Below are 27509 nucleotides of genomic sequence, written 5' to 3' on the forward strand. Positions count from 1 at the left end.
AGGATACTAATTGGGCAATACCTCACACGTATTTTGGAATGCTAACTCAGACAGACCCCAGCTCTGGCTGCACTGACTGGCCACTCCAGAGAGGGGTGCCAGTGAATTAGGGACACAACAGCATGTTCAGACTTGAATTTCAAGCACGCTCAAATGTCAGTGTGGCTCCAGCATTGCCCCTGAAGCACAAAATCTCATGGGCTAGGTTTTAATAACCTGGTTTGTGTGCCAGATGTCACTGATAGTTTGGGATTAGCTTTTAACTGCGGACGGAAGAAGAGAGTTCAAAAATTAACTAGATGGTCCCTGCCAATATCCATCACCAAGCCTCCAACAGGAACAAAGTAGCTATTATTAATTGCTTATGCAGCTCACATCAAAGTTAGCCCTCAAAGCCATGATATTAAAAAGCCTTTGCTACAGAGGCATCTGGGACACCACCTGCCTTCGGAAAACACAAGCAGGATGTTTCAGAAACCTCTGCAGCTCTGGTTTGAGCAGAGGAGCTCAAAGCAGCTGAGGATTTGCATGATTGCCACCGCACATTTCCCTCCCTTCCTCCCACCTAGGGCCCTCCCTGAGGCTGTGCCATCAGCAGTGCCTGAAGGAAGCTGAGGAGAAAAAAGCTAAGCCTGGCTCCAGCACCACCCTGCAGCACAAGCAACTGAAGGAAGCAGAGCAGCAGCACCCCTCTGAAGTCAGAGGTTGCTCAAGGAGCCCAAGGCTCCAGGATCAAACGAGGCAGCCTCAGGCTTTTTCTGATGCGTGCTCACTGGTACCAGCTTCCCAAGACCATGCAACCTATGGGCCTCCTTCCTTCAAGTGTCTCCTTCCTTGCCACTGGGACTGCAGTGTTGAATCAGCAAGGCTTGGGGCGCTTCAGGCAGAGGATGGCCTCGTGGGAAGAAGCATGGTTTTACACCACTTCAAACCCCACTTTTTAGCAAAAGCTGGTCCAGAGCTCCACTCCTTTCCTTCAGCATTTTCCAGACCAGAATCAACAGTCAAATGCCAGTTTAAACACCTCAGCTTGCCCTGCTTACGCCATCCCAGCAAAGCCAGCAGGTCCTTAGTAACGCTTGCAACATCATCTCCCCTCATATCTTCACCCTTATGTTATCTTTCCTTTCTCAAAAGGAAACTTGGTTAAATGGCCAAAAAATAAACACTAATGACCAGGCAGGATTTTTTCCCCCTCTCCTTTAACCACTTTCCACTGACAAATATTTTCTGAGACTTCATTTTTCAAAAGTAGAGCAACTGCACATCAGTGTCCAAAAGGCCACTTCCAGTTTTTATGTGCTTTTCTTACAGCAATTCAGACATCCTGATGGTCCAGTCCACGAGCTCCCTGCCTGCCCAGCACCCAGCCAGCAGCTCAGGTAAGGGCTTCCAGCACCTGCGACTCTGCCAACACATCCCTTCTTCCTTTCTTACTGCTTAGCAACACCACTGCTGACCCCAGCCCTCATTTCCTGCCTCTCCTTGCCTGTTGCAATGACACTCCCAGCAAGAGCCTTAAATACCAGCCTGGGGTACAAGCAGAGTGACTAACTCTTCACGTTGCCAGTCACACAGGGCCATCATCTCACAGCAGCGGCACTGACAAGCCCTTCCTGCAGTACCCTATTTAGCAGACATTTTGCTGTGGAAAGGTCTTCCTTAGCATATCTTAGAGCACCTAGAAACCCAAGTTATCTTTCTCTTTCTCCTCCCGGTCACCATATAGCTGTGCCCTTGAAGCAGAGCTAATCCAAGTGCTGAGCAGCAGCACAGGTAGGGCCAGCAAGGAAGTGCTGAAGGCCCTCGGCAAACATCCCTATGAGATTCGACTTCGGCTGAATCTGCCTGGATGGAGCAGAATTGCCCTGCAAAAGAGCTCAGGCAGAAGCTGCCTGGTCAGAAAAGGACCAAATTAAACAAAGAAGCAAGAACGACTGAGTTGTAAGTGGGGAAGAATATCCCAGTGGAAAATGCAGTTGACTGGACATGTCAGGCTGTTCTCCACATAACTGTTGGGTGGTTTTCAGACAGGGTTAGCTGGAGAGGTACTGGAGAGTAAATCACCTTCACCCTCCTCACAGCAGAGTCGGATGCTAACATCAGGTGAACAGGGTCACTGTGAGCTTGTCGTGCTTTATTGCCACCTTCTCTTCTCTTGGTATTGCAGAACAACACCTTCAGCTGCAACAGTCTTTATGAGTTCAGAAATTCTAAAGTGCTAATACTAAAATCAGTAGGATCTCTCAGCTGAAAAATACACTTCCAGTTTATTGAAAACTAAAGCCCTGTGATTTGGTAGCAGTCACATAACTCAAAGGAATAATCTGTCTCTGGCCCTTCGCTAAGCTCAGGAGTTCACACCAGCAAACAAAGGGAGCGCTGCAGGTTGAATCTCCTCTTTGATCTGGTAAATAAATCCATAGTGAATTCAGGTTCAATTACAGTATTTACATTTATGACAGCTACAGTGCTGCAACAAGTTAGTGACAACTGCCAGTTTCATGGAGAAAACATGCATTAACACGCACCAGCTACACGCAGAACAGTCGATTGGCTCTCCCTGTCTATCTCTCTCTCTCTCAAGTGTACTTTGGCAGTTCTGTACAATCTTCTGCAAGTATTTGTCAATACATTTGACTGTAGTTACTGTGACCAGCCCACTCACTGCCGAGGAAGTCTCAAGTGCTGAAAGGTATAAAATGGGCTTCACCAATACTGGTGTGCACGCTTCCATGTGCGCCCAAGTGCAGTCCTTGTTACTGCTGAAATTTCATTTGCATGCAAACTACCTCTGGTGCAAATTACCAATAACATAAGGGAGCCCATGAAATGTTAAAGACTTCAAAGGATGAGAGAAAAAACTATTTGCATTTTGGGCCTGATCCAAAGCACATTAAAGTCAAGGGGAGTCTTTCCATTGGCCGCAACAGATGTTCTGACTCGAGGAAGTTTTGATGCAAGCTACTGACATAGCAGGAGACCAGCAAGACCACAAAAGCCACCTTTTGAAGAAACTGAAAGTGAACTAACTTTGCTAAACACTGATTTACTACTCGTTGTCAGGGCAGCTGCCTCAGCTGATCCTGGACAGCCTTTGCTCCTCTCCTTCACTGAACCCTTCTGTTCCATATTTCACATTCATTCAAATTTGACACCACATTAATTTCTTATTATGTTTATGTATTTCTCATTCTGTAGATACTTTAGTTGGTAATAGCATTATTTAATTCCATAAAAGTGACTTGAAACCATAAAGAAAAAAGACCTGAGAGATCAGCAAGTTTAACCATTAACCCAGTGCTGCCAGGTCACTACTAAACCATGATCCTCAGCATCACATCTACACACCTTAAATCACTCCAGGGATGTGGACTCCAACAGTTGCCTGGGCAGCCTGTTCCCTATGGGGTGAGTACCTATAAGGGACAATATAAAAACTACTACAACAATGTTTGGATACTGCCTATAGAGCATACAGATTATCAGCTGCCAACCTGCTAGTGGCTCTCCTAAGAGGAGTAAACTGCTAGCTGAGAATAATCAGCCCGATCAATATTGCTTCAACAGTCTCTGTTCTGTCAATGACTTAATTCAACCTCTCATTTGGTCTGAACATAACAATGCCCTCTACACCAGGGCAGGAAAGAAAACCTGTTCATGTAAAGGACTGAAAGCACAAGGAGATAAAAGAAAACAAGTGACTGGACTTGCAGTGCTGCAAGTACCAGGGTAAGGAGTAATACTACATTTATTTAAATAAACCTGAATGATTTATTCCTTTTAGAGTGGAACACTTCTGTCAGGATGCAAAATGAAATGAAATAGTAAAAGAAGCATTTCTCTAGCACAAATATCATTAACAAAATGCCATATCCATTCTCTGTGTGGCACCAGTAAGCCAAATCAGACCTGCTGCAAGAGAACAAACAAAATGCACTAGGATGTAGTGAACATTTTTCTTCTTCTCTATACTTCAAAGCCATAAGCACTCCTCATATTTCACAGTAAAAGGTTTTATTTCTTGTTTCCTGCAGCTCAGGTAATGATATCGTAACTCAAAGGCGGTGCAAAGCTGCCTATAGCTCTGACCTCATAAACAATTTTAATATCCCTTCTCCACATCCCCACGGATATAGGACTGGCCCTGAGCAGCCAGTATCTCCTTGGTAGGTGCCTGTTTATTCAGCCTGTCGAGGAGCGCATGCTCAGCACCTTAAAACCAACCTGGATGCAAAAAGCAGGTTTCCCTGTGTGAGGGAGGCCAGCTTTCAACAAGGCAACATCAAATTTGCCAAATACCTGAGGTGTGTGGGAGGGAAAGGGAAACCAAGCCAAAACACAGCACAGGCTCACAAAGCGAGGCGCACAGCTCTGGGTCTGCTACACGCATCTGTGCTGGGCTTCCTGAAGTGCCAGGGATGGTGTATTTCAGGGTGATGAAAGCAGAACTGATGCAAACAGGGGTGGAGGAAGGACCCAGACAGGAGCAGCATTTTTCCTTGTCTTTCTAGCAAGCCTGTACCAGGCAGAACTCCTTGAGGGTGCTCCACAGCAGGTCTGCCATGCTACATCACCACCACAGGCTCAGATAGGGAGAGCACACCAAAATGAAGCTACAAACCTCCTATGTAGATCCACAACCCTTTGGAAAAGTCAGAGCTTGTTCATAAAATCATATAAAGGACTCTTCCAATCCAAAACATTCTATGTCATCTAGTGCAAACCCCCATCAGTCAGGAGGGACATCCTAAACTGGTGCAGATTGTTCAAAGCCCTGTTCAATCTGACCTTACACATTTCCAGGGATGGAGCACCTACCACCCCTCCGGGCAACATGGGCCAGCATTTCACTAGCCAGTGTAAACAAAATTCTCCCTCCTATCAAGTCTGAATCTCCTCTCCCAAAAATGTCACCCCTTGTGCTGTCATAACCACAACAGGCTCTGCTAAAAAGGCTGTCCTCATCTTTCTTATGGGCTCCAGTGTCCCTGCAGAACAGGATTGACTGGAACAAGCTGATCAAGGGGTACCCAAGATGCCTAAAGATTCTGGTTAACTGAAACTAGCTAGTCAGTTAACTGGAAAACTGAAATGCAAGTGAAGAGCTCTAGCAGCTCAGAGAAGGAAGAGGTCAGGAAACAACACAATCAAGTCTCTGTTTCTAGGGCAGTCCTCAAGAGCTACCTTTCACTACAATGATGATGATCCCATAGCAACTGTGCAAGAGCATTTACCACAAGCAGATGAGGTTGAAGACCACCCCAGCTCCTCTATTCCCCTGCCCCACAGGAAGATAACCTGTATTTAACCACACTGCCAGATGTCTAACTTACTCTGAAAGTTCTCCAGTGCAGAGATCCCCCACATTCCTGGGCAATATACATTAATGCTGCAGATCTATGTGGTTTCCCCCCACCCTCAGGTCTAGCCTAATCATCTCCTTTTGCAGTTTCCTGCCCTGTTGCCAGCTCCATCTTTACAGCCACCTTCTACACACTTTGGTTACAGAAGCATGAAGCATTTGAAGGTATCTTCGACACTAAGCAAGTTCGAACTTTGAACTCCTACAAGGGATCTGGGCAGTACATGCTAACCTAAGCAGAAGGGATGCCTTAGTCTCCTAAGCTTGCATGAGGGCTACAAATCCATCAGTCAAGGTTTGGACTAGTTAAAAAGACACTGCCTAGTATTCCAGTTATTTCCTTCTGGAATAAGGCCAAAATACACTAGTTGGTGTGAGCAGGTAAGACAGAATCTATTGCTTTCTCAAAATCCTCTGAGCAACCAATTGAAAAGTGCTCTCTGAGAAAATGTATTTCCCTTATCACATGTACTTATTTGTTACTGGAGGTCTGCTCGCAAGATTCATGATGCTGAGCTCAAGGCAACAATTTCTTCTGAAAACTCATGCACAAACTGAGTGAAGATACAGCAATTACAAGCCCATACAGAAAGAAGAGGAAGGTCAAATCAGCACTGGGGTACTTGGGTAGTATCTCTACAGAGCTTCAACAATGCTTAATAAAATTTATTTCATGCCAGGATTCTGGTTCTTCAGATTTATTGGTTTAATAAAAACTAACAAACTGCCTGCAAGAGGACTGGAGTTATGGGCCAGAAACAGCTGTGAGGCTTCATCTTCAAGGTCTTTGGGACAACCCATCTACAGCTGATGACTTCCCACAGAGAATCAGAGCAGTGGCACCAACCAGTCCAAGTCTACAGACCATGTTAAAACTCCTGGGAAATGTCATCGAATCATGGAATCAACCAGGTTGGAAGAGACCTCCAAGCTCAGCCAGTCCAACCTAGCACCCAGCCCTAGACAATCAACCAGACCATGGCACTAAGTGCCCCAGAGCCAGGCTTTGCTTCAACACCTCCAGGCACAGCGACTCCACCACCTCCCTGGGCAGCCCATTCCAATGCCAATCACTCTCTCTTCCAAGAGCTTCCTCCTAACATCCAGCCTTAGACCTCCCCTGGCATAACTTGAGACTGTGTCCCCTTGTTCTGTTGATGGTTGCCTGGCAGAAGAGACCAGACCCACCTGGCTATGACCTCACTTCAGGTCGCTGTAGACAGCAATGAGCTCTGCCCTGAGCCTCCTCATCAAGATCCAACACAGTGGCAGGAAGGAGGAGGAACCTCCATCTTTTCCATCATAAGTGCCAGAGGACCCCATTTCTGCATTTGCTTCAGACTGCCCTACGATGGGCAAATGCTGACCCTTGGCAGACTTCAGCAACCCCTTTAACTCTGTCCAACTGACACAGGCACAGTACCTCACAGAATCCTAGACTGGATCGGGTCGTGGTGGGACCTTTAAAAGGTCATTTAGTTCAACCACCCCTGCAGTGAGCAGGAACATCAACTAGAGCAGGTTGTGCAGAGCCCTGTCCTGTCACAACAGGCCCTGCTAAAAATTCTGTGCTGCTCGCTTTTACAGGCCCCCTTTAAGTACTGAAAGGCCATAATAAGGTCTCCCAATTTGACCTAATTGCATTTTAAAGCCCAAATAAAAAGTTTCTCACACCCTAAGCTGAGACAGGCAATTTTTTTCCTTGCCCTACCCACACGTCCCTGTGACACAACACTTCTGACAGATGGCAAATTTCTGGAAAGTGATTCCTTCCAAACAAGCATCTTCCTTGTTATTTAGCTGGGCCGAAGGGCAGCTGGCAGTCGCTTATGGGAGAGGCGTGGAGACAAGCGAGCTGCAGTTACTCAGCACTCGCTACAGCCAGAGCCTCACCTTTCATAATTGCACAGTCACATTTCTCCGCACAGGGTCACCCAGAACTCCGGAAGGGAGACTCACTGATTGACACAAATATGTTTGTATTTCAAAGGGCAAACTACAAAGTCAAATAAAAGGCAGTGTTTGCACAAGAGTTAACTTGGCTGCTTGGCATTCACCAAGAGCTCGCCGATCCCACGGAAAAATGTCTCTCCTTTGCCGTGCATTCCTAACTCAGGCTTTAATACAGGTATACAGAGAGGTCAGGTTACCACCATCCCTGCAGCAGGCTGAAGGCACAACCACAAAAAAAAAACAAGGAGTTGTGATCTTTGAAGAGGCAGAGCAATATGGTAGGCTAAGCTTCTCCACTGCAGCATCCCCAGTGAGCTGGCAGCTGGCAAAAGCTCTGCACATTAGAGCTACAGGGGTCCTCTGATTGTGAGAGAGGTCAAACCAATGCCCCAACGAACAGCAAAGACATGAGACTGCCTTTCTCACACTTTCATACCCCCATTACAGATCATAGTGAACTGCTGTGTTCTGTGCCCAGGTCTGGGCTCCTCAATTCAAGAGAGATGTTGAGGTGCTGGAACATGTCCAGAGAAGGGTGACAAAGCTGGTGAGGGGCCTGCAACACAAGCCCTACGAGGAGAGGCTGGGGGTGTTTAATCAGGAGAAAAGAAGGCTCAGGGGTGACCTCATTAGTGTCTACAACTCCCTGAAGGGAGGCCATAGCCAGGTGGGGTTGGTCTCTTCTGCCAGGCGAGCAGCAACAGAACTAGGGGACACAGTCTCAAGCTGTGCTGAGGGAAGTACAGGCTGGATGTTAGGAGGAAGTTGTTGGCAGAGAGAGTGATTGGCATTGAAATGGGCTGCCCAGGGAGTTGGTGGAGTTGCTGTGTTGAAGAAAAGCCTGGATGAGGCACTTAGTGCCATGGTCTGGTTGATTGGCTAGGGCTGGGTGCTAGGTTGGGCTGGATGAGCTTGGAGGTCTCTTCCAACCCAGTTGATTCTATGACTCTAACAGGAAAACGATGTGATGCTTCACAAGGTCACATACCGCTCTTGAGACTGCACCACTCCTGGAGAGAAAAGGGCAGATCTCTGCAGTGCTGGATGAGACCCACTGTGCTTCTCCTTCAGTCTCCATTAGAGCCAGCACTGCTCTTCCACACAGGACAAGGTCTCCTGCCCCTTCCTGGAGACACCTGCAGCTGGGCCCATGCTCTTTTGCCTTCTGCTTCTGCTCCACACTACTGCAATAATGATAGGTAGATTTTCTTCTCTTTTCTCTCACAAATTAAAACTGCTCTATCCATCCTAAAGCCATAACTGGGTGCTTTTACAGTGCCCACAACCCTTTGAGCTTGCTTTCCCAAGCTATTGGGTGTGTTGAATTCAAGGTTACCAAGTACATTAATTGTGGGTACATTAAAACTAGGTATCGAGTGCATGTCTTCAAAGAGCCACTGAGAACTTGAAGGTGAACCAACTAAATGGGTAAAGGATCTGCACATGGGTAGATTCAGCCAAAAAGGCTGGAAATAGTCTCGAGGGTGATTAGTGAAGCACCTTAAGTTACACACACTGACTTCACTCCTTTCCTTGATTCCTTTCAACTTTCCTCCCCACACAGACAGGCCTTTGAACCTCAAAGCATTACAAACAACCTACATTATCAGCCGTGTCTATACATATGCATGTGTGCCCAGCAACCACTCATGGGTCATGCCCAGTCTAGAGCACTGAAACCAGCATTTTAACCTTGTATGGATTTTCCAGAGTACTCCAGATTTGGGTCACCCTAACAGAACCACAGCTGGGACTAGTACAGGAGGATAGTTTCTAATGTACCACAGGAAGGACTTCAGCAAACAACCTGCAAAGAAAGTTTTCACAGTAACTGTTGCTGCTCTGAGATTAAATATTACCTGGAAAGCACTCTCATTAACTGCACAGTCCTTATTAATGAGCAGGTGGACACACATGGGGACGTGGTCCCGATTCCAGCTGTCTTATTAGCTCTACTCTGGGCACTTCTGATCACCACAAAAATGAGGAAATCCAAGAACTAATTACGAGTGGACAAAATGTGTCAAGCTGCTAACTGCAGAATGGGATTTCAGAGATTAAGGGAGGTTGGCAGGGGTGCAACACACAAACCAAAGCCACTAAATTGAAGCAGCAACACAACTCAGCTACCTTCTATCATCTCTGGTGAGCAAGACCACAGGAAGCCTCTCAACAAATAGCCTCCATTTCAACTACTGCAGTCACTTGTGTAGTGTTTTAGTGTCAATGGACACAGGAGGAACCTTAAGTGACCACCCCACTCCCATGGAGGGGTGAAGGGGCCGTCTCAGACACTGAGCACTACCCTTTGGCCTCAGGGAGGCTTTCAGAGTTCAGCATCCAGAAAACGACAGACGAGGGAGAGCATCCTATCTGGAGCTCCTGGAGGGTGCTGCTGCAGGGCTGGGGCAGCTGATCACACGTGGGGGAAACCAGAACCAGCTCCTTGGGCTTGTCAGTAAACAGCTGTATCTAAGCATCTCTTGCTTTACTTATCCAGCAGCCACTGCCCCCAAGCATTTCTGTTAAACAGCAGGGACTGCCCACACACCCTCCTTAATCTGTGTTTACTTGTCTCTCCAAAACGCTCCAAAGGAATCCTTTGCACACAGCAGCTAAGTACAACAAAACTGAATGCTCCAGCATCTGAAGAGAAGTTCAGACAACTTCTGCCCTGCCACTGATCTCCTGTTTCTCCCTACGCTTCCCTTCTAATCCTCCCCATAAATTACACAAGCTGCCTGATCTTCCCTAACTATTGATTCCCCCAGATCCATCCTCAAATTGCCTTTCTTGCAAAAGCCTGGACGCTGGATACAGCTACTTCAGCTCAACACGACCCACACCACTGTTGGTTTCCCCAGAACACAAGGGTGCAGCCGGCCAGACCTCCAGCAAGGGTTACCTAGATCCAGCCACAGCCAAGAGAAGGTATTGATCCAGCCCTTTTAACATGCCAATTTGCTTAGCCACTGCTGCTGCAGTTATTGCCAGGCTGGACACTTCAAAAGGAAACCACTTTCAAGGCTGTGATGTCTTTTTCATCTGGGGACCACGCTTAAAACTGGAAACAACTGAATTCAAGCACCAAGTTCACAGGAGCACTGACCAGTATTCTTCATCTCCCCAGACAGAGATGTTTTATGTATGGAAAGACAGGCTTGTTAATTAAGGCTGTTAAATGTGGCTTGGCTAAAATCCTCTGGGATTTAGAATAAGAAAACCCACACCCTTTCAGTGCACACTACGACGTATACATCAGCTGTGTTAGTATGAAACACAACAACAACTTGACTGTAGCCTCTTGAAGCGCTCCACTGGTCTCCTCCCTCACCAATTCTCAGAAGTTAAATATAGCTAACGTTAAAATGCCTGTGATTCAGACCAACAGTGGGGAACATGTTGGCTTTTCTTCACACTGGTAGTGGGGAAAATAAAGGCAATTGCTCAGCTCCTCCAGAGGGCCGAGAGCTCATGGCGACGGCCAGACAAAACCCTGGCTGTGACAAAGGCATTACCAAACCAGTTCAGAATGCTGCAGCGCCATTGACCGACACCTCTGCAGCCACACAGGGTCTTCAGCCACCAGCTATGTGCAGTGCAAGCCCTGGATACAACGGCAGGATTTAATTAGCAGTGGGTGGAAGTACCAAAATGTGTTACATGCACAAGATCTGCAGACAGAACAGAAATCAATGGAGTGTTTCACGTCTGTGTTTGTGGCTCACATCATGCTTCTAGGAAAACTGGAGACGAGCTGTGAAAACCAGGAGTGCTCTCCAGACTAAGGGAGATAAGTTGGAGCTCTGACCCACTCTGCTTTCAAAGATTAGAAGGCTGCAAACTTGAATTGTCCTTCCAGCATGTCACTATTTCCAAGACTAAAGTGAGCCTTGGCTGGCAAGCAAGAAGATATGAATCCACATGAAGAAAGAGCCTCAGCCACCAAGCTCAGATGGCTCTTCCAGGCCCCATCCTGTCAAGCCAAGACCCAGCTGCACCTGTGGCATCAATCAACCTTTCCATGCTCATTTGCCCCACAGCTGGAGGGAATTTGGGCTGCTGCTGACCTCTAAGTCCTGCCACAGGGAATAAAAAGCCCATCAGAAGCCATAGGATAGCGTAGGCAAATGGAAGGAGCCATCTGTCAACTTGATGCTGGCTCTGGAGCAGACTTGCTCACACAGAAACAAGACCAAGAGAGATAACACCAAAAAATAGGAATAAAATGGAACTTGTTTCCTTGCCACTAAATTGTTCACTTTATGGGACTTCATGCTGAATGGTATGAAAAAAATCCAATTTGCTTTGAAGCACATTAGTCTAACATCCTAATTACTGTTTACACTGCCATTTGCCTTCTATTAAGAATTGAATAATTACCCAGCGCTCCATAGTTTAAAAATACAAGCAAACAGGATTATCTGGGTAATTAAGACACTGTACTGCAGCTTTGTACTGGGGCTCCACAAAGTAGTCACATCCACAAGCAGCAGCAATAGTTATTGATTGCTTCCTTTCAAACCATGTCCAACGTGCAAGATAGGAACTCATTAGAGAAAGGTGAGTGATGCCTTCTGAGAAATATGGAGGAGGGAAAAGCCAGCCACCTTGAAGCTAGGACGCTGGGCTGGGTCTTCTCTCTGGTCTCATCTGAGCCACAGGAAGTCACTTAGTCTGCCTGCCTTTATCCCTCAACTGCCACAGCATCCGAGCATCCCTCTTTCTCCTCCTGCCCAGAGTTCCAACACTGCCCAGCCTGCCAAAACCACAGCCCCTCAGCAACCTACAAGACACTGCACCCCAGTAAATGCAAACCGTGCTCCTGAGCCTGCCTCTTCCAGTGGTTCTGTATAGATTCATTTCATTGTACAGATTGCTTTAGTGAGCTTTAAACCCACCCATCTAAGAACAGCAAAGTAGAGCAGCAAACTGAGTTTTTGCTAGGCAGCCACCTCTCACTAAATGAGCCAAGGCAAATGCAACTGTACAGCAGAACTCCCCCCAACCCTTAATAGCCCATCCATATTGTACTTTAAACAGCATGACCTCCCCTTCTGAGTGACTATTAGGACAAAAGCAAAGTTTTTGCACGTTCTTTTGTTGTTTTAAAGAGACTTTCCTCCATTTAATTACAGCACCAGATTTCACACTGTGCAGTTACTACCCCTGTGAAATTACCTTCAAGTTAAACACTAATTGGACATCCAAAAAACATTAACCCCCCCCTCCAACTTTGTTTTCCTTATGGTTTCTTACAGAATGGAGGCCAAACACGATCTGGGATCCCAATTTTGTACCACTGATTTATAAAGACACAAAATGAAAAGCAAGACTTTAAAGAAATGTAGTACATTTCTGCAGCATGTGTTCTAACTTATATCAATAAACCTTTCAACAAATCTGTCCCAAGCAAGCCTGTGTTTTGGGAGCATTTAATGAGCCTCAGCTTTATACCAAGCCAAAGGCAATTTCCAGTAAAGTTGAAATAAAGAAAAGTTGAAAAGGAAAGAAGGCCACTAAAACCAAAAATAAAGCAAAATATGGGTTCTTGTGTAATCATGAGGGTTAAGAAAGCAGAACTCTTCTTGCAGACTGTTTTCCTTCAATAAATAAAGACAGCAGATCATTTGTGCATGTTTACCCAAGTGCTACCAGCCCCACTGCACCAAACCACAAGCACAGGCCAAGCCCATTTTTGCTGCTCTCCCAGCAAAGCAGAGTCCTACACCAGGGCTAAGAGGGACACCCCAATAGAGAGAAGGGAGCATAAACTACAGTGCTTTCTTCATGCAGACATGTTCATAGACAGCACAGAGGGATCCCATGTCCCAGAGATGGTCACTCTTCCAGCTCAGGCTGTAGCTACAGAAGGGCTTCATGGTCACAGAATCCCACCATGGTGTACATTGGGAGGGACCTCTGGAGATCATCCAGTCCAACCTCCTTGCTAAAGCAGAGTCATCCAGAGCAGGCTGCCCACTACTGCAAAATCCAGGCAGATCTGGAATCTCTCCAGAAGGGACTATATAACTTCTCTTGGGCAGCCTGGTCCAGCACCCGCACAGGAAATAAGTTTTTCTTCATGCTGAGGTGGAGCTCCCTGGGTTCCAGTTCGTTCCCACTGCCCCTTGTCCCGTCACTGGGCACCAACTGAAGGCCCCACCTTCTTGCCCTTCTGCTCTTTATACATTGGTAAGCACTGAGATGATCACCCCTCTGCCTGCTCTTCTCCAGGATTAACAGTGTCAGAACTCTCAGCCTTTTCTCAACAGGAATGCTTCACACCCCTCAGCATCTTTGCAGGGGGTGGGCTCTCTGCTGGACTATCTCCAGTAGGTTGAACTGGGAAGCCCAGAACTAGACACAGTATACCAGATGTGACCTCACTATGGCAGAGCAGAGACAAGAGCAGCCCTCAACCAGCTGGCTGCATTTCTCCATGGACCTCAGATATTACTGGTGAGCACACAGAGGAATGCCACCCAAGACCTGCAGCCCCACCAGTGTAAGGAATGGCTGTCCCTGCACCTTCATTTAACAGACAAGGCCAGGATGTGGGGGCACAGCACTTCCCCAGGCATCTGCTCGAAGCAAGCAGAGAGGCTGCAAAAAAAAGGAGTGACAATCAGGCATTGTCTGGGAGAGACCTCCGGACGCAAGGAGCACACTACCAATGTGGCAATCTCTGTCAAACGGAAGATTAAGAAAGAAAAAACATCAAACCAGAAGCCATTTGCATCGCATCCAAACCTTTGAGCTCTGCATAAACAGAGGGAGATCCTGGGCAGCACTGCCAGAGGAAGCTCTTATCTCCTCTGTGAGCCGGGGCAGTGGCTGTGCTGCTTTGCGTGAGGCTGTACACAGGAGATGGAAATGAGGCATCCGCTGTGCCAAGAGGCAAAGCTGCCCGTCCCCTCTCACAGGGAGGCCTTCCTTAGACTCCAGCAGGAGGAAAGAGAAGAGAACCAACATGTTGGCTTCCCAGGGAAGGGAAGCTGGCTCTGAATAGTCATAAAAATGGCCATCTAGTCAGGGGAGTGTTAATTGTCTGACTCACAAACAGGGGTGACCTCACCTGCTCCCCACTACCTACCAAAAGGATGTGGCATAATGGCACGAAGCCAGAGAAGATACTGTGCTAGTTTGAAGCAGGCTGGAATGTTTTGGTGAGAAGAACTAGATTACAGGCTGTGAAAGGAAACAATGGTGATGGCTACTGCACTCATAGGCTTGCTGAGATGTATGGGAACAAGAAATAAAGACATTAAATAACCACACTTGGCATAACTCTCGCTGGGGCTGCTGGCTGAGCTGCATCTCTCTAACCTCACTCTCCGTTTTGGACTAAGCCACTTTGCTTCCTAACCCCCTGGCTGAACCTCCAATTCTTCCTTGGGACTGGGGTAAGGTTGAGAGGGGCAGGGGGAAGGTGAAGGGGTGGTTGAGAGCCCCTCCTGGGGACTCTGGTTTCTGGGAGGGGAGTTGTGTTTCTGTATTACCTTTTCCCTTGTCTATTCCTGTCTATACTGTAACTATCTGCTTGTCTATTGTGCCAGCTGTAAATATAAGCTTCATTCACATTTCCAGAGCTGCTGAGTCTAGTCTGGGTGATTTCTAAAGTGTGGGGGGGCAGGGAACACCCAAACCATCACAGATATTTATCTCACAAATCTGGGGGGAGGCTTTTTGAGGCAGTCCTGAAAGACTCAAGTGTACTGCTGAGCACTTCTTTAATCACCTCTCACAAGGGCAATAAAGACCAAGCTCAGTGGAGCATATTATTAGACAGATAATAACCCTCACCCAGACAAGATCTAAACGCTGAAGTCGCCACACACAAGATGAGATCTCTGCAAAGTTTTGCCTGGGATTTTTGGGTGGTTTGGTTTGTTGTTGGGTTTAGTTTTATTTGGCTGGGTTGGGTTTTTGTTGGGTTTCTGTTTTGTTATGGAGGTTTATTTGCTGTTTTATTTGGATAGGTTTTGTTGGGAGGGTTGTTTTGGGGGTTTTGTTGGTTTCTGTTTTGCTGTGGAGGGTTTTTTGGTTGTTTTCTTTGGCTGGGTTTTGTTGGGGGAGGTTGTTGGTTTCTGTTTTGTTGTGGAGGAGGGTTTTTTGGTGTTTTTTTTTGTTTGGTGGGGTTTTGTTGGGGTTTTTGTTGGTTTCTGTTTTGCTGCAGAGGGGTGTGCTAGTTTGAAGCTAGCTAGACTGTTTTGGTGAGAAGGATTAGATCACAGGCTGTGAAAGGGAAACAATGGTGATGGCTACTCCACTCATAGGCTTGCTGAGATGTATAAGAGCAAGAATCCAAACATAGACAGGGGAGTTGTTCTCTGTCTAGGCTTTGGGCTGCATTTTTCTCTCTAACCTAACCTGCTGTCTCTCTGATTAATCCACCTGCTTCCCAACCCCCCCCGGCTAACTCTCCAATCTTCCTTGGGCATAAGGCAAGATGTGGGGTAAGGGAGAGGGGTGGGAGGAAAGGTGGAAGGATAATTGAGACCCCTCCTGGGGACTGAGGTTTCTGGGAGGGCTGCTGTGTTTCTGTATTACTTTTACCTTGCCTATTTCTGTCTAGAACTGCACATGTTGTAAATGTCTGCTTGTTCATTGCACTAAGCCGTAAATATTCAACTTCCAGGGCCCTTAGTCTGGGTGATTTTCCCAAGTGTGTGGGGAGGTGGGGAACACCCAAACCATCACAGGGGGTGTTTTTTCCTTTTGATTGGTGGGGTTTTTTTTTTGTTTATTTGGCTGGGGTTTGTTGGTTTCTGTTTTCTTGTGGAGGGTTGAGTTTTTTTGGTTGGTCTGTTGTTTGAGGTTTGTTTGTTAAACTGAAGAACACACAAGAAACACACAGAAGAGGGTCTATATGTCCACAAAAGACAATGAAATTCTTACCACCAGAATCGTCTGGCTTGGATTTTGAAGGCTGTGCTTTTTCACTAGTAACATGGAGAATAAGGACCAGATACTGCTCCCCTGTGCATCAATTCTAGCCCTTCTCCAAGGGACAGCCAAGGGACAATTGCTTGACAACTGCAGCTTGGCTTTGGTGGGGGGTGAGGGAAGAATCATAGAATCAACCAGGTTGGAAGAGACCTCCAAGATCATCCAGTCCAACCTAGCACCCAGCCCTAACCAATCAACCAGACCATGGCACTAAGTGCCTCAGCCAGGCTTTTCTTGAAGACCCCCAGGGACGGTGCCTCCACCACCTCCCTGAGCAGCCCATTCCAATGCCAATCACTCTCTCTGGGAAGAACTTCTTCCTAACATCCAGCCTATACCTACCCTGGCACAACTTGAGACTGTGTCCCCTTGTTCTATTGCTGGTTGCCTGGGAGAAGAGGCCACCCCCCACCTGGCTACAATGCCCCTTCAGGTAGTTGTAGACAGTAATAAGACCACCCCTGAGCCTCCTCTTCTCCAGGAAGGAAGTAGGCAGAGAGGGAGGAAAGCAACAGAGCCTACAACAATATTGAAATGGAGATTTTGAAATGCACCAGGTGGTACAAAAAAAAAAAAAATCACCAGCCCTGGAATTGAGCTACACAGGCACATAACCAAACCCCTCCTTCAGCAGGGAACCAACTAAATCTGGTTCAGACAGTTTCAGCACCACTCCCATGTCCCTCCTGGGAGCTTCCATTTTCTCAGCTCCTTTAAAAATGTAACATGTTGAGTCTGTACTGATTTTTTTCCCCCTCCTTGCCAAAAATAATCAACCTGAAAAAAAATTCATTCTGAAATCTCAAATCTGCACTGTCTTAGTCACCCTTCTGATTACCCTCTTGTGCAACCAGACTGTTCATCAGTGTTACTCTGACAACAAATAAATTGTCTACGACTAAAATGGGGAAGTACACACCAATTACTTCACTTCCCCACCCCTACAAAACCCACCATCCAAAAATCTTATCACAGAAGAAAACATATAATTAGACTGCATCCTTCTGATGTAAACTGAACTGCTGCTCTCAACGATCACAGTCACTCTTCAAAGCCTCCGAGATAAAAAGGATCTTATCATTCAAATTACTACTTCTTAGGGATGCTCTTATCAAAGTTTGAAGGAGAATGCTAAAAACAGCAGTGATAGGAAACTAGGACTGAGCCATATTTTACAAGGCATTGGATTTTCTGCCAATTGGCCAATTCACAACTCAAAAAAGCAAGTGTAGACGAAGACAAAGCTGTTGGCTCTCGTAACCTTTGCAGTATCGCAGTCAAAAATCTCAACTGTCTCACATATTTATACAAAATGGCAGGTCTAAAATTGAGCTTTGTAACTTCACAGCAACAAAATCATCACAGATGGCTACAGTCTATTGCTTCTTTAATCTGTTTTTTCTCCCTTCCTGCCTGTTCTCTCTCCCCCCCCCCCCCCAAGTCCTTCCTCTGAGTTCCAAAGATATGTGTTTTATCATAAGGAAATAGCAACTAACTCCAAACCACATCGTATTAATGTGTAACAAACCCATTTACATAACAAAGATGCACACAAGAGGAACTTAAAATTACTTAGTCTCAACTCTGCCCTAAAGCACTAATTACCTTCACCTTGAGATGAGTATCCCAACTAGTAGCACGTGTTCCACCAACACTATTCCACCTTTATGCTCTCCTAAACAGACAACCATTAAGACAGGGAGTTCAGGGGAGAATAAAGAGTAATACAGGGGGAAGAAGCAACAGCAAGTAGTGGTTTTTTAGCACCAATTCACAGCTACAAAGAATCAGTGCTCACCTAATATTTCCACTGATTAGGACCAAGTTTGTGGAACCAGTTCTATGAAGTTTCCCTATTAAATCTGGATTAAATTCTTGGCTCCTTTCTCTTCCTGCCCTGGATTTTTGCATGTATAGACACACACACACAGAGATGTTCAATATGCCAATCAATAAAGTCAGCCAGGAAAAAAAATAGTAGAGGACAGTTTCTGTCACCATATTTGAACACTTCCACAATCCTGCTCAAGGTCAGGGAGTCATTAACTTCCACTACAGGAACCACTTTAGACGTGAAGTGGCTTCCCATCAGGCTTCCTACATACATCAGAAATTAAGCAAAAGCAGCTCAAGGAAAATGTATTGTTTAAAAATCAGAAGGCTGAGAAAACTCGATGCAGGTTTTAGCACAAGCCAAGCAACAGCTGCTCTGTCCCAGCACTGCCTGGCAGCAAGCAGGTCCCAGGAAAGGACAGGGAGCTCTGACATCTCCCAACAAGTGCAAAGCCTCGATCCACTGGTCCACTGGCCTCAACTATTCCTGCCTACTGAGCTTTTGTCAAACATTTAAGATCTTAATCAATCCTAACTCTGACCCTAAGATCACAAGGGAAGATGGATGAGGAAGCAGACAACCTCTGACCTCTCCTTGTATTTGTCCTGCCACAGTCAACCTATTGAAAAACAATTGAGGTGGAAACTGTTCACCAGCTCCAGTCCAAGCCCAGCACCCTTTTAAGGCCTTTCCCAACTCGGTCTCTCCCCCTGTCTCCAAATCCTCTATGCCAAAACCACAGGAATCCTCCTCACTTCATCCTCCTCATTCCCTCTGAAAACCTGCTGGAGCGGAACATTTGCTGAACTATGAAGTGAAGAGGAGAAAGAAAAGGGGAAACCTCATTCAGCCATGTCAAAGGCCAAATTGCTCTGACGGCCTCACTGGAAACCAAAGGGCAAGCTGCAGAGTTCAGTTAAACTTGATGAATCCATGAAGAGGAGCTTCCCAGCACACTGTTCTGGATGGAGAATAGCAAATGGAGAGAAGGAAACCACAGCCAACCACTGATGAAATGGGATTAACGCTTTTAAATCACATGCTGGCTCAAATCCTCAAAACGACAGGTACAACCCAGCTTCACTCTCAGCAGCTCAAGAGACAGAGCAGTTCCATCTCCTCTGGAAATGCAGCATCATCTCATCTTCTCTTGACTTGGGAAACAGAATTGGGCATCCTGAGCCCAAGCCTCCCCGGGTACAACTGAGAGCTGGTATGCAAGCTGACATTCAGCCTCAAGGTCTAGTCCAACACCACAGAAATACATTAGGAGAGCAGCCCACTGCCTCCACTGCCCACCAGCAAAACCTTAAGAGCTTTTGCTGAACAAGACAGGATTTGTTAGGCAATTAGCTCATCATGTCTGGGCCACTGATGCTGAAAAACAGTAGATCTGTGTCAATCAGAGCAACCCAGAACTGACCTAATAGGCCTTTAGAAGGCAGAATAATCTCTCTGCAATAAACCACAATGCTTCCCCCCCACCTCATTCATTTCCTCCTCTCATAACCCTGTAAAGGTGTCAAGAAGCTTTGCCTAGGAGTTGGAGGTATTAGGCAGCAACAGTATCTCCCCAGCAGTACCCAGCCAGCACCACAGCCAGCTTCATATGCTGAACAACTCACAGGTCTTTCAAGTCTCCATCTCAGGAGGTTCCAAAAAAACAAGAATCATTTATCTCAGACAGGCATCCCTGTCATCATGCTGCTTGTCTTTCAGTACTCCCTACAGCCTTGGGTAGTTTGGTGCCAATACAGCACGCTTAAGCTTTTTCCATGCAGCAAAAGCACTAGAAACTGGGGGTCAGGTTCATACTTAGCAGTTCTTTCCCGCTAAAACTTAATTTCCATGCATAATAATGCAATTCATATTAGCAGTAAATTATCATTTAAAAAAAATTGAGGGCATCCAAGAGACACTACTGAGTCTAGCACAAAAGCAGACAGTTACTTGTTCAGCGAGTTCTCAGTCTCAAGATGAAAAAAACCCACACAACCTAGTGGAAAATACACAAGGAAAACATGAAACAAAATTGTCTGCTTCCAAAGAATCAAACCATAGTTCCAAACCCACTGAAGGAGTCAAATACCTTCAACTGCATCAGCACCCATCAAAATCAAGCCCGCTGACCTGTGCAAGAATCCATTTAAGTTTGATCTTAATTTAAGTCTACATGAGCAAGAGTTTAGAAGCTGAGGCCAAAGATGTTTTATTTATAAACTCCCTTCCCTAACCTTTTACAACTTCTTTTTTTCCAGAAAGGGGAGGTGAAGAGAACGTAGTATTAAGGCTTTTTCTTTTCAGGATAATCGCTCCTTTATAGGAACTTTAATCCCTAATTCCATGGCACACAGGATGGTGTGTGTGGGAGGGTGGGGTGGAGACTTTTTAGCATTTCTAAGAGTATCCTAGCACCTCTATTATTAAACTGACAATAGAGACCCTCTGAGAAATGAAAATATTTAACAAAGGCAGCAGTGTCAAATATCAAAGAGTGTTTAGCACTAAAAATTTGCAACAAGTAAAACAGCAAAGACTTCCCCTTCCCAAAGTGGGAAAGCAATCCAGGAAAAACTTCAGCTCCCCCCTCCCCACTGCATTATCCAAAAGAGGCTTCACCAGAATTTCCTGTGCTTAACAAAAATTCACTTCAGCTAAAACGTGACAAGGCTGTCTCTGACTGCACTGTTTCACAGCCGTTCCCATTTTGGATATGACCGCAAGCCAATTCAAATTTAGGTGCCTGCTAGAAAACGTGTTTTGCCTTCTGCCCATCATGGCATCAGCATTAGATAACTCTTAGTCCTGCCACCTGGATCCCTTGGACTTCATTAAGCCCCTCTGTCCCACCACATCCCAAAGGGGCTGCTAATCACTGGCTTTACTCCATTAACTCTCATTGCCGATTCAATTACACATTCAACTAAGCCCTAACAAAGAGAACAATATGGCTTATCCTACCTTGGCATTCTCCATTGCGCTCTTCGTAGCCAGCGTTGCACAGACAGTTGCCAATGGGCACCAGCCACTCGCCATCTGCCCCACAGTACATTTTTGGCACATCCTTCTCTTCAGAGTTGTTGACGCAGGAGCCACGAACCTCCACTAGAGAGGAGGTATCAGCCCCAGTAATGGTGTCAGGAAACTGTGCCAGGTTTCGTACCGTCAGCGGGCACTTCTTGTAGAAGACACGGACAGACACCAAAGCGATGCAGGCACCAACGTCCTGAAAAGCCAAGTAAAACCCCTTCTTGCTGAGTGGCCCCACATCTCTAATCTCCGTGTTCAGCTTCATGATCCTGTCACCAATGTCCACCTGGGTGAAGCTCTCATCGGCAGCAATGGTGTCAATCTTGGCAAACTGGCTCTCTCGGATAAAACGCTCCTTATCGTTGTTTGATTCGTAGTAATAAAGGTTGAAAGTCTCCTTGCAAGTTCCCATGACACCCGGCAGGCTGTTGCAGTCTCTTAGTGTGAACTTGATCTCAATATAGACCCTCTGAGCCCCCTCACGGGGAATCCAATCAGTTCGTAACCAGTTGTTCTGACTGGGCTCCATCACATTGCAGACTTGATAGGTGCGGATCGGAGTGTTCTTCTCATCCATAATGCTTACTTCCTCCCACTGCCGAGAGGGAAAGGGAAAGCACATCAGGATCAAAAGGAACAATGGAGCTTCAGAGCAAACGACCTGCATTCCCACAGCTAACGTGGAAACCATTTTAAACATTACAGGACAACAAACAAACACCACCCACCAGTCCAGCAAGACCAAGCCATAGCCAAGACCTCAACTATGCAGACACTGAAAGAAGAATCTCTTCAGGAGAAGCAAACTTCAAATCAGGCAACACCTCAAGGAGCAAGAACGTGCTTTGAAGGCACTCTGAACCAATCCACAATTGCTGCATTGACCGAACGTGCTTATTTGCACTACGGTCCACTGAACCCTGTTGAGATCTGGGCTCCAGTCAACACTTTGGACTCACAGTACAGCACCAAATCTGTGGCATTTCTCCATGGCAGATAAGGCAAGTTACACACAGACCCCACCTCTGGCCTGGCAGTGCTGAATTAACAGTTGGACTCATGAACATAAAGTCTCTCCCAACCAAAACAACTCCGTGATTTCAAGTGGAAATACCAGTGAGAACCCAAGGCTTAGTCACACAAATAGCATGGAGCAGAGAGCAACATCCAGGTTTCTGGCATTGCTACTATGAATTTTATACTCTTAAGGCACCCTGTCAGCTACTTTGCTGGGCTGGCAAAATCCCAGACACTCTGCAAATAGTCTTTACTTTGGATCTGGGCAGGCATAGCTGCCTATAGAGACTTGGATTCTTGACTCACGTGGCACATGGAGATGGAGCAGTCTACCACCAACATTGCCATAACCCTGCTATCCAAACAAAATTTCTTATCAGTGGGAAGGTGGGAAAGAGGAGTATTACACATCTTGTCTTAGAGGAAGCATCAGAAAATAGCTGAATTCATATTCCCCAAACCTCAAAAAGATCAGCAGAATAGGCGAGTGCTGAAAGATCAAGGCTCTAAAAGCCTCTTACAACTCCTCAAACCCAGTTCAGACTCCTTCAAAAGTGCCAAACCAACAGGCTGTATAATTATGAAATAATACATGCAGGCTAAAGAAGGTATGAAAACAAGAGACCTAATTCAGCAATCCCATGTGATGAGCTTAGAAAAAGAAAGCACACATAAGCACAACAGTTTAAAACAAAACCCCCCAAAAAATCATTTTAAGGTTTATCACAGGCAGAAGAATGTTTCACAGTGCTCTCCTAAGGCAAGTTATCTTTGAGGTGAATGAAAAGAAAACACAGTGCTTCAGGATCAGAAAAATTCTCCTTTAAAAATAAGGACAATGATACACTGCCTGGGTCTGCAGGCAATACAAAATTATCCTTGAAAACAGCAGTCACTTGAAAGAGACTTCCCACAAGTGCCTTTCAGAACTACTGATGCTGTGGCTTTGAGAAACAGAAGCCTTCTTAATGTGAAGGGGCTTCTTGTATAAGATCCTGCATTCTTCTTGCAAGGACTACTCTTATGCAAGTGATTTTTACTTAAAAAGACTCAAGCTTGGCTGAATCCGTTTATAGAATGACAGTAGTTAGCACCATGAGTCACTAGGAGCAGAAAGAATAATATTTTATTTGCTGCCTAGAGATAACTGCAAATTAAAATGAAAGAGCAGGGAGGGAAAAAAAAAAGAAAGAAAAATCAATACCCAGCACATCACTCCTTTGCACAAGAGGAGGAAAAAATACATCTTAAAAAGTCATCTATCAATGTAAAGAGTAACATGGTGTTAGGAAGGAGACAGCTGTTTAATTTAAAGCTGCCACAGAGCTAGTTTACTGTTACAATATTGCCTTTAAGATCCATCACTTTCCATTCAGCTTATCTTCAGGCTGTCTACGCTACCTGCATTGTGTGCTGCAAGAGAAAGGAAGAGGCAAGGGGAAATAATACTTGTTGATGGGATTTCCTTTAGTGCACTCAGACAATGGAGGATGCTGCTGGAGGATTCAATAAGGAGAGCTCCGAGGTCAACGGCCTGACTGTGACCAAAATCACTGAGCTTGGATCAGGTTCTCAACCCACCAATACCTACAGCTGGGTGTTATCCCATGGACACACACACAGAACACACCTAGGTCTGTCTTACTGGCAGACCTAAAAACAACTACAGCCCCGATGTCCAGCTACTCCTGGTTTGTAGCTCCATGTATGTGGTCGAATCTTTCCACTTTCAAGCTGAGATCAACTTGTAGAACTCAACTCTTCCCACAGTGTAATGACACAGAGTAAAACATTCTGGGCACAAAACCTGCTTTTCAACTGTGAAATGCTACCATAAACCATTAATTACATTTATAATGCAATTCATTAATTCCTCCAGGGCTACTATGGATTTGATTACTGCTAGTCACCGCTAATTGACTGTGTTTATCTTCAGTCCTCCTCATGCTGTGTTATAGAAATGGAAAAATACTTTTTTTAACAGATAATAATCCAGTTAAAGAAAAAACAACAGCATTGAAGGACAGAACCTTCCCAGGAAGCGAGAGGAGTTTATTTCTGCTGCTTCAAATAAATCTGCAGCATATGAAGTTGAAAGAAATGCTTTCCAAGCACTGTGTCTCAGAAACAGAGCATGTACTCTTAAATTTTTCACTAGTGGGCTTAAAAATAGAACACACATATGTGGGCTTGGTGAAACGAGTCACGTCCACAATAAGAGCACACATTTCCTTCTCAAGCTCTCATGGTACTTGCAGAGAACACAGGGGGAAAAGGGGGCTCCAACAGCCATAAATAATTATACAGCCATCCTCTGAGCATCAATTCTACCACTGACTTATATTTCAAGTTCTGTTTTATTACACAGTGTAGATATCCCTTAGAAAGCCAAACGAAAGACCTCATCTCACTAACTGACCTTTCCAAGGGATGGGATTACGAAGCCAAATTTTCACCCAGATAGAGCTGTACCTTTCCACCCTGTCAAAAGCTGAGGGCAATTGCTGCAATCAGCAGTGGACACACGCTGCCAGAAGCCTGCCAATCACTGTCCCACTCGGAAAACCCGAGTTCTGGGGACAGCCCAGCATGCATAAGCCAGGGCTGTAGCCAAGTTCACCCAGACCAACAATGGGAGAGCAAAACAATCCCCCATTCTCCCATGTTAAGGTTATTCACATCTTATGCATAATGCATCACCAGCCAGCGCAACCTCAGATTCCTTCCACTCGCTGCTGGTTCCTTAGCTCTGCTCCTCCTCATTCCAAGTGGGAACACATTAAAAAGTGAATTTGGAGGTTTTCTGATGAATTCAGTGCTTTGTTGTGCCCAGGTCCTCATCTTTTATTTTTTTCAGTTTGACTTGGGTCAAACATAACAACTTGCTTATTTACTATTAAAAAGATGGAGGTGAGTTTTTATGTGTATATGAGTTTTTAGGGTGCACTGCTAGCATTTTTCTTACATTGTTCACTTCAAGAAAGTAAAAGGCTTCCTAATTGCTTATGAAAAATAAAAAAGGAAAGCCCCAAGAGATCCCAAGAAATACAGCCTCCACCAACTCAGAAGCGCAGCACTTGGGAGTTGTCCACAAAGGCCCTGGGCACACTGGAGGATGGGGCACGGAGGGGATAGCAAGGTGCCCATTAACAAATGTAAAGCTAAATTAGTAGCGCTACCTAGCTTGCAGCTTACTAAACAAAGGGTCTCTAAGCCCCACCAATGGATACATGAAAATCAATGTCATCACACCATTATCAGTGAATTCAAACACTCTTCTCTTACAATTCTCTTCCAGTAGTACAAGAAAAGACTTGCCGAGGAATCACTGTTAAGCAGCGAGTGCTTCAGTCTGCGCTCAGATGATGTTAACAGCCTGAAGTATTAAAACTGTCTCACCTCACGAAAAAGTCTAGTCCTTCCATCCAGAAATAGAGCAGCAATTGCCCAAACATCTCCCGGCCCACAGATACGACAATTGCAGTCAAGAATGCCAGTTCAGTCGCCAGATTACATTTCTCGTCGGCATTTCAGTTTTAAATAGGCATCCAAATCCGTGCCTCCACCAATCTCCTAATCCTGAAACCTCTTTTCTGCCCTTTTGGTTTCCACTTCTTCCACGATAGAGCTATCCGATGGGAGTATAGAGTTTCTCCAACAAAGAGTAATTCACCCGGTAAGCCAGGGAAGAAATCTGACCTCCTCGGCACAATCAACAATAATCGAGCCATTAGGACTCTCTGAAAATTACTAATCACCCCCTTTACCCTTTTGATCAGATAGCGGTAAAAACTTACCCCTCCTTCTAGGGGACTCGCTATCCACCCCAGTTCTCCCTGAACTGATCTGGAATCCAGCAAGGTAACTGCAGAAAGGGACAAATAAAAAGAGATTAAATTCCAGCTGCCAAAGGCAGTATTAAACTACACCGCTCACCTGAGCGTTTCCATATGCGTGGAGCTCGATGGCACCCATGCTCAACTCGAAACGAAATGTTATTTCCGACCCGAAACAACATGAAACTCTGGATTCGAGCTGGAGAACTGAACCTTCGCTCCTCGCAGAGTTCGAGCCGCTCTCAGGGCGCGAAAGAAGCGGTGAACCTCCCGGGCACATTTCGGGCTGGGTACCGAAGGGGCCCGCTCAAAGAGAGCGGCGGCGGCAGCATGTCGCTGGCCAGGATCGGTGCCCTCCGCAGGGCAGAGCCCGGGACACCGACAATGCCGCCGGACGGTACAGACGCGACGGAGGAGCGGAAAGCCATCACTTATCGGCATCTTGGGAGTCCGGCCGGGCACCGGGAGAAGCTCCTCAACGGAGTTGGCTTTTCCTGCCCTCGCGGCTGCAACGCGGGTATCCCCCGCGGAGCCACCGCCGAACCGTCCCGCAGCGCGACTGCCGCACGGCCCCGGGGAACGGCGCGCAGCTCCCGGGAGAACCAGTTTAATGAACCGCGCTCCTCGGTACAGCGCTGCTTGGCCCGTCCCGGACACCAGGGACAGGTGGGGACCGCGGCGCCCCGCGACACCTGTGCCGCCGTGGAGCGGGACCCCATTGCGCAGGCAGGGCAGGCCAGAGGCTGCGAGCGCCCAGCCGCCGTCCGGTACAGCGCAGCCCCAGCTGAGTGCGGAGAAGCGAGGCGGCGAGAGGACCGTCGCTCGCCTGGGGCGCACCGAACTTTTCCTGCTCGGCCGAGGGAACGCGGAGCCCGGCGGCGGGACGCGCCTCACCTTCGTTGGCGGGATAGACCCGGGAACCGGTGACGGCCCCGCAGACGCCGACGAGGAGCGGGAGGAGGGCGCAGAACGGGACCCCGGCCATGCCGCCGCCGCCGCTCCGGCCGCTCTATCCCAGTGGAATAACTGCCTGCATGGGCGCGCGGCGCCGATAGACATTGCCGGGGGGGGCGGGGCCGCGCTGCCCGTCACCGCGCGCCGCCAATCGCCGCCCTCCCCGCGCCCTGCGCCGCGCCCCTGTCCCGCCCTGCCGGCCGGAGCAGCGCCGGGCGGCGGTGGGGGCCTGGGGGATGCACTGCAGCGGGCCGCCGCCGTCCTGCCGGGCGGAGGAGCCACCCGCCGGGAAGAGGGCGCTCAGGGGGGAGCTTTAAAGCTGACAGCGTCCGAAAGGGAAAAAAAAAAAAAAAGGCAGAAAAAGACCCAAAAGCTGGGAGCAGCCCTCCGGCTCTGCCCCGCTGCTGCGGGGGGGAGCACCGGCAGGCGGACTTCGCCCTTCCCGAGCTTGGGCGGCTCCCGGGAGCCTAGCCCCGCCCTGCCCCGCCCCGTCAGTCGTGGCTCCAGCGTTGAGCAACAGCGCCACCTGGCGAGGCGGCGAGGTCGCCTTGGTGCCCGCTGGCCCGGA

The 27509-nt window shown here is 47.0% G+C and overlaps 1 protein-coding gene across 9 annotated transcripts in view; it reads right to left on the reverse strand.

The window, feature by feature from the left end:
• The window catches only part of EPHA4 (EPH receptor A4), a 132949-nt gene extending 105879 nt beyond the window's left edge, over positions 1-27070 (reverse strand). For 3 of the 9 annotated variants that reach the window (XM_064152767.1, XM_064152766.1, XM_064152769.1), the window contains exons 1-3: positions 26882-27021; positions 25949-26016; positions 21066-21729 (exon numbers count right to left, since the gene is read on the reverse strand). In XM_064152767.1, the coding sequence (XP_064008837.1) occupies positions 21066-21729; positions 25949-26016; positions 26882-26972 (823 nt within the window). In that variant the 5' untranslated portion in view covers positions 26973-27021. Of the gene's footprint in view, positions 1-3346; positions 3420-13735; positions 13925-21065; positions 21730-25948; positions 26017-26881 lie in introns of those variants that run through there. The other 6 variants (XM_064152763.1, XM_064152762.1, XM_064152768.1 and 3 more) reach the window with 5 other exon arrangements.
• Positions 27071-27509: the final 439 nt, after the last annotated feature.

Source organism: Pogoniulus pusillus, chromosome 13 (genome assembly GCF_015220805.1).
Source record: "Pogoniulus pusillus isolate bPogPus1 chromosome 13, bPogPus1.pri, whole genome shotgun sequence".
Lineage (NCBI taxonomy): Eukaryota > Metazoa > Chordata > Aves > Piciformes > Lybiidae > Pogoniulus > Pogoniulus pusillus.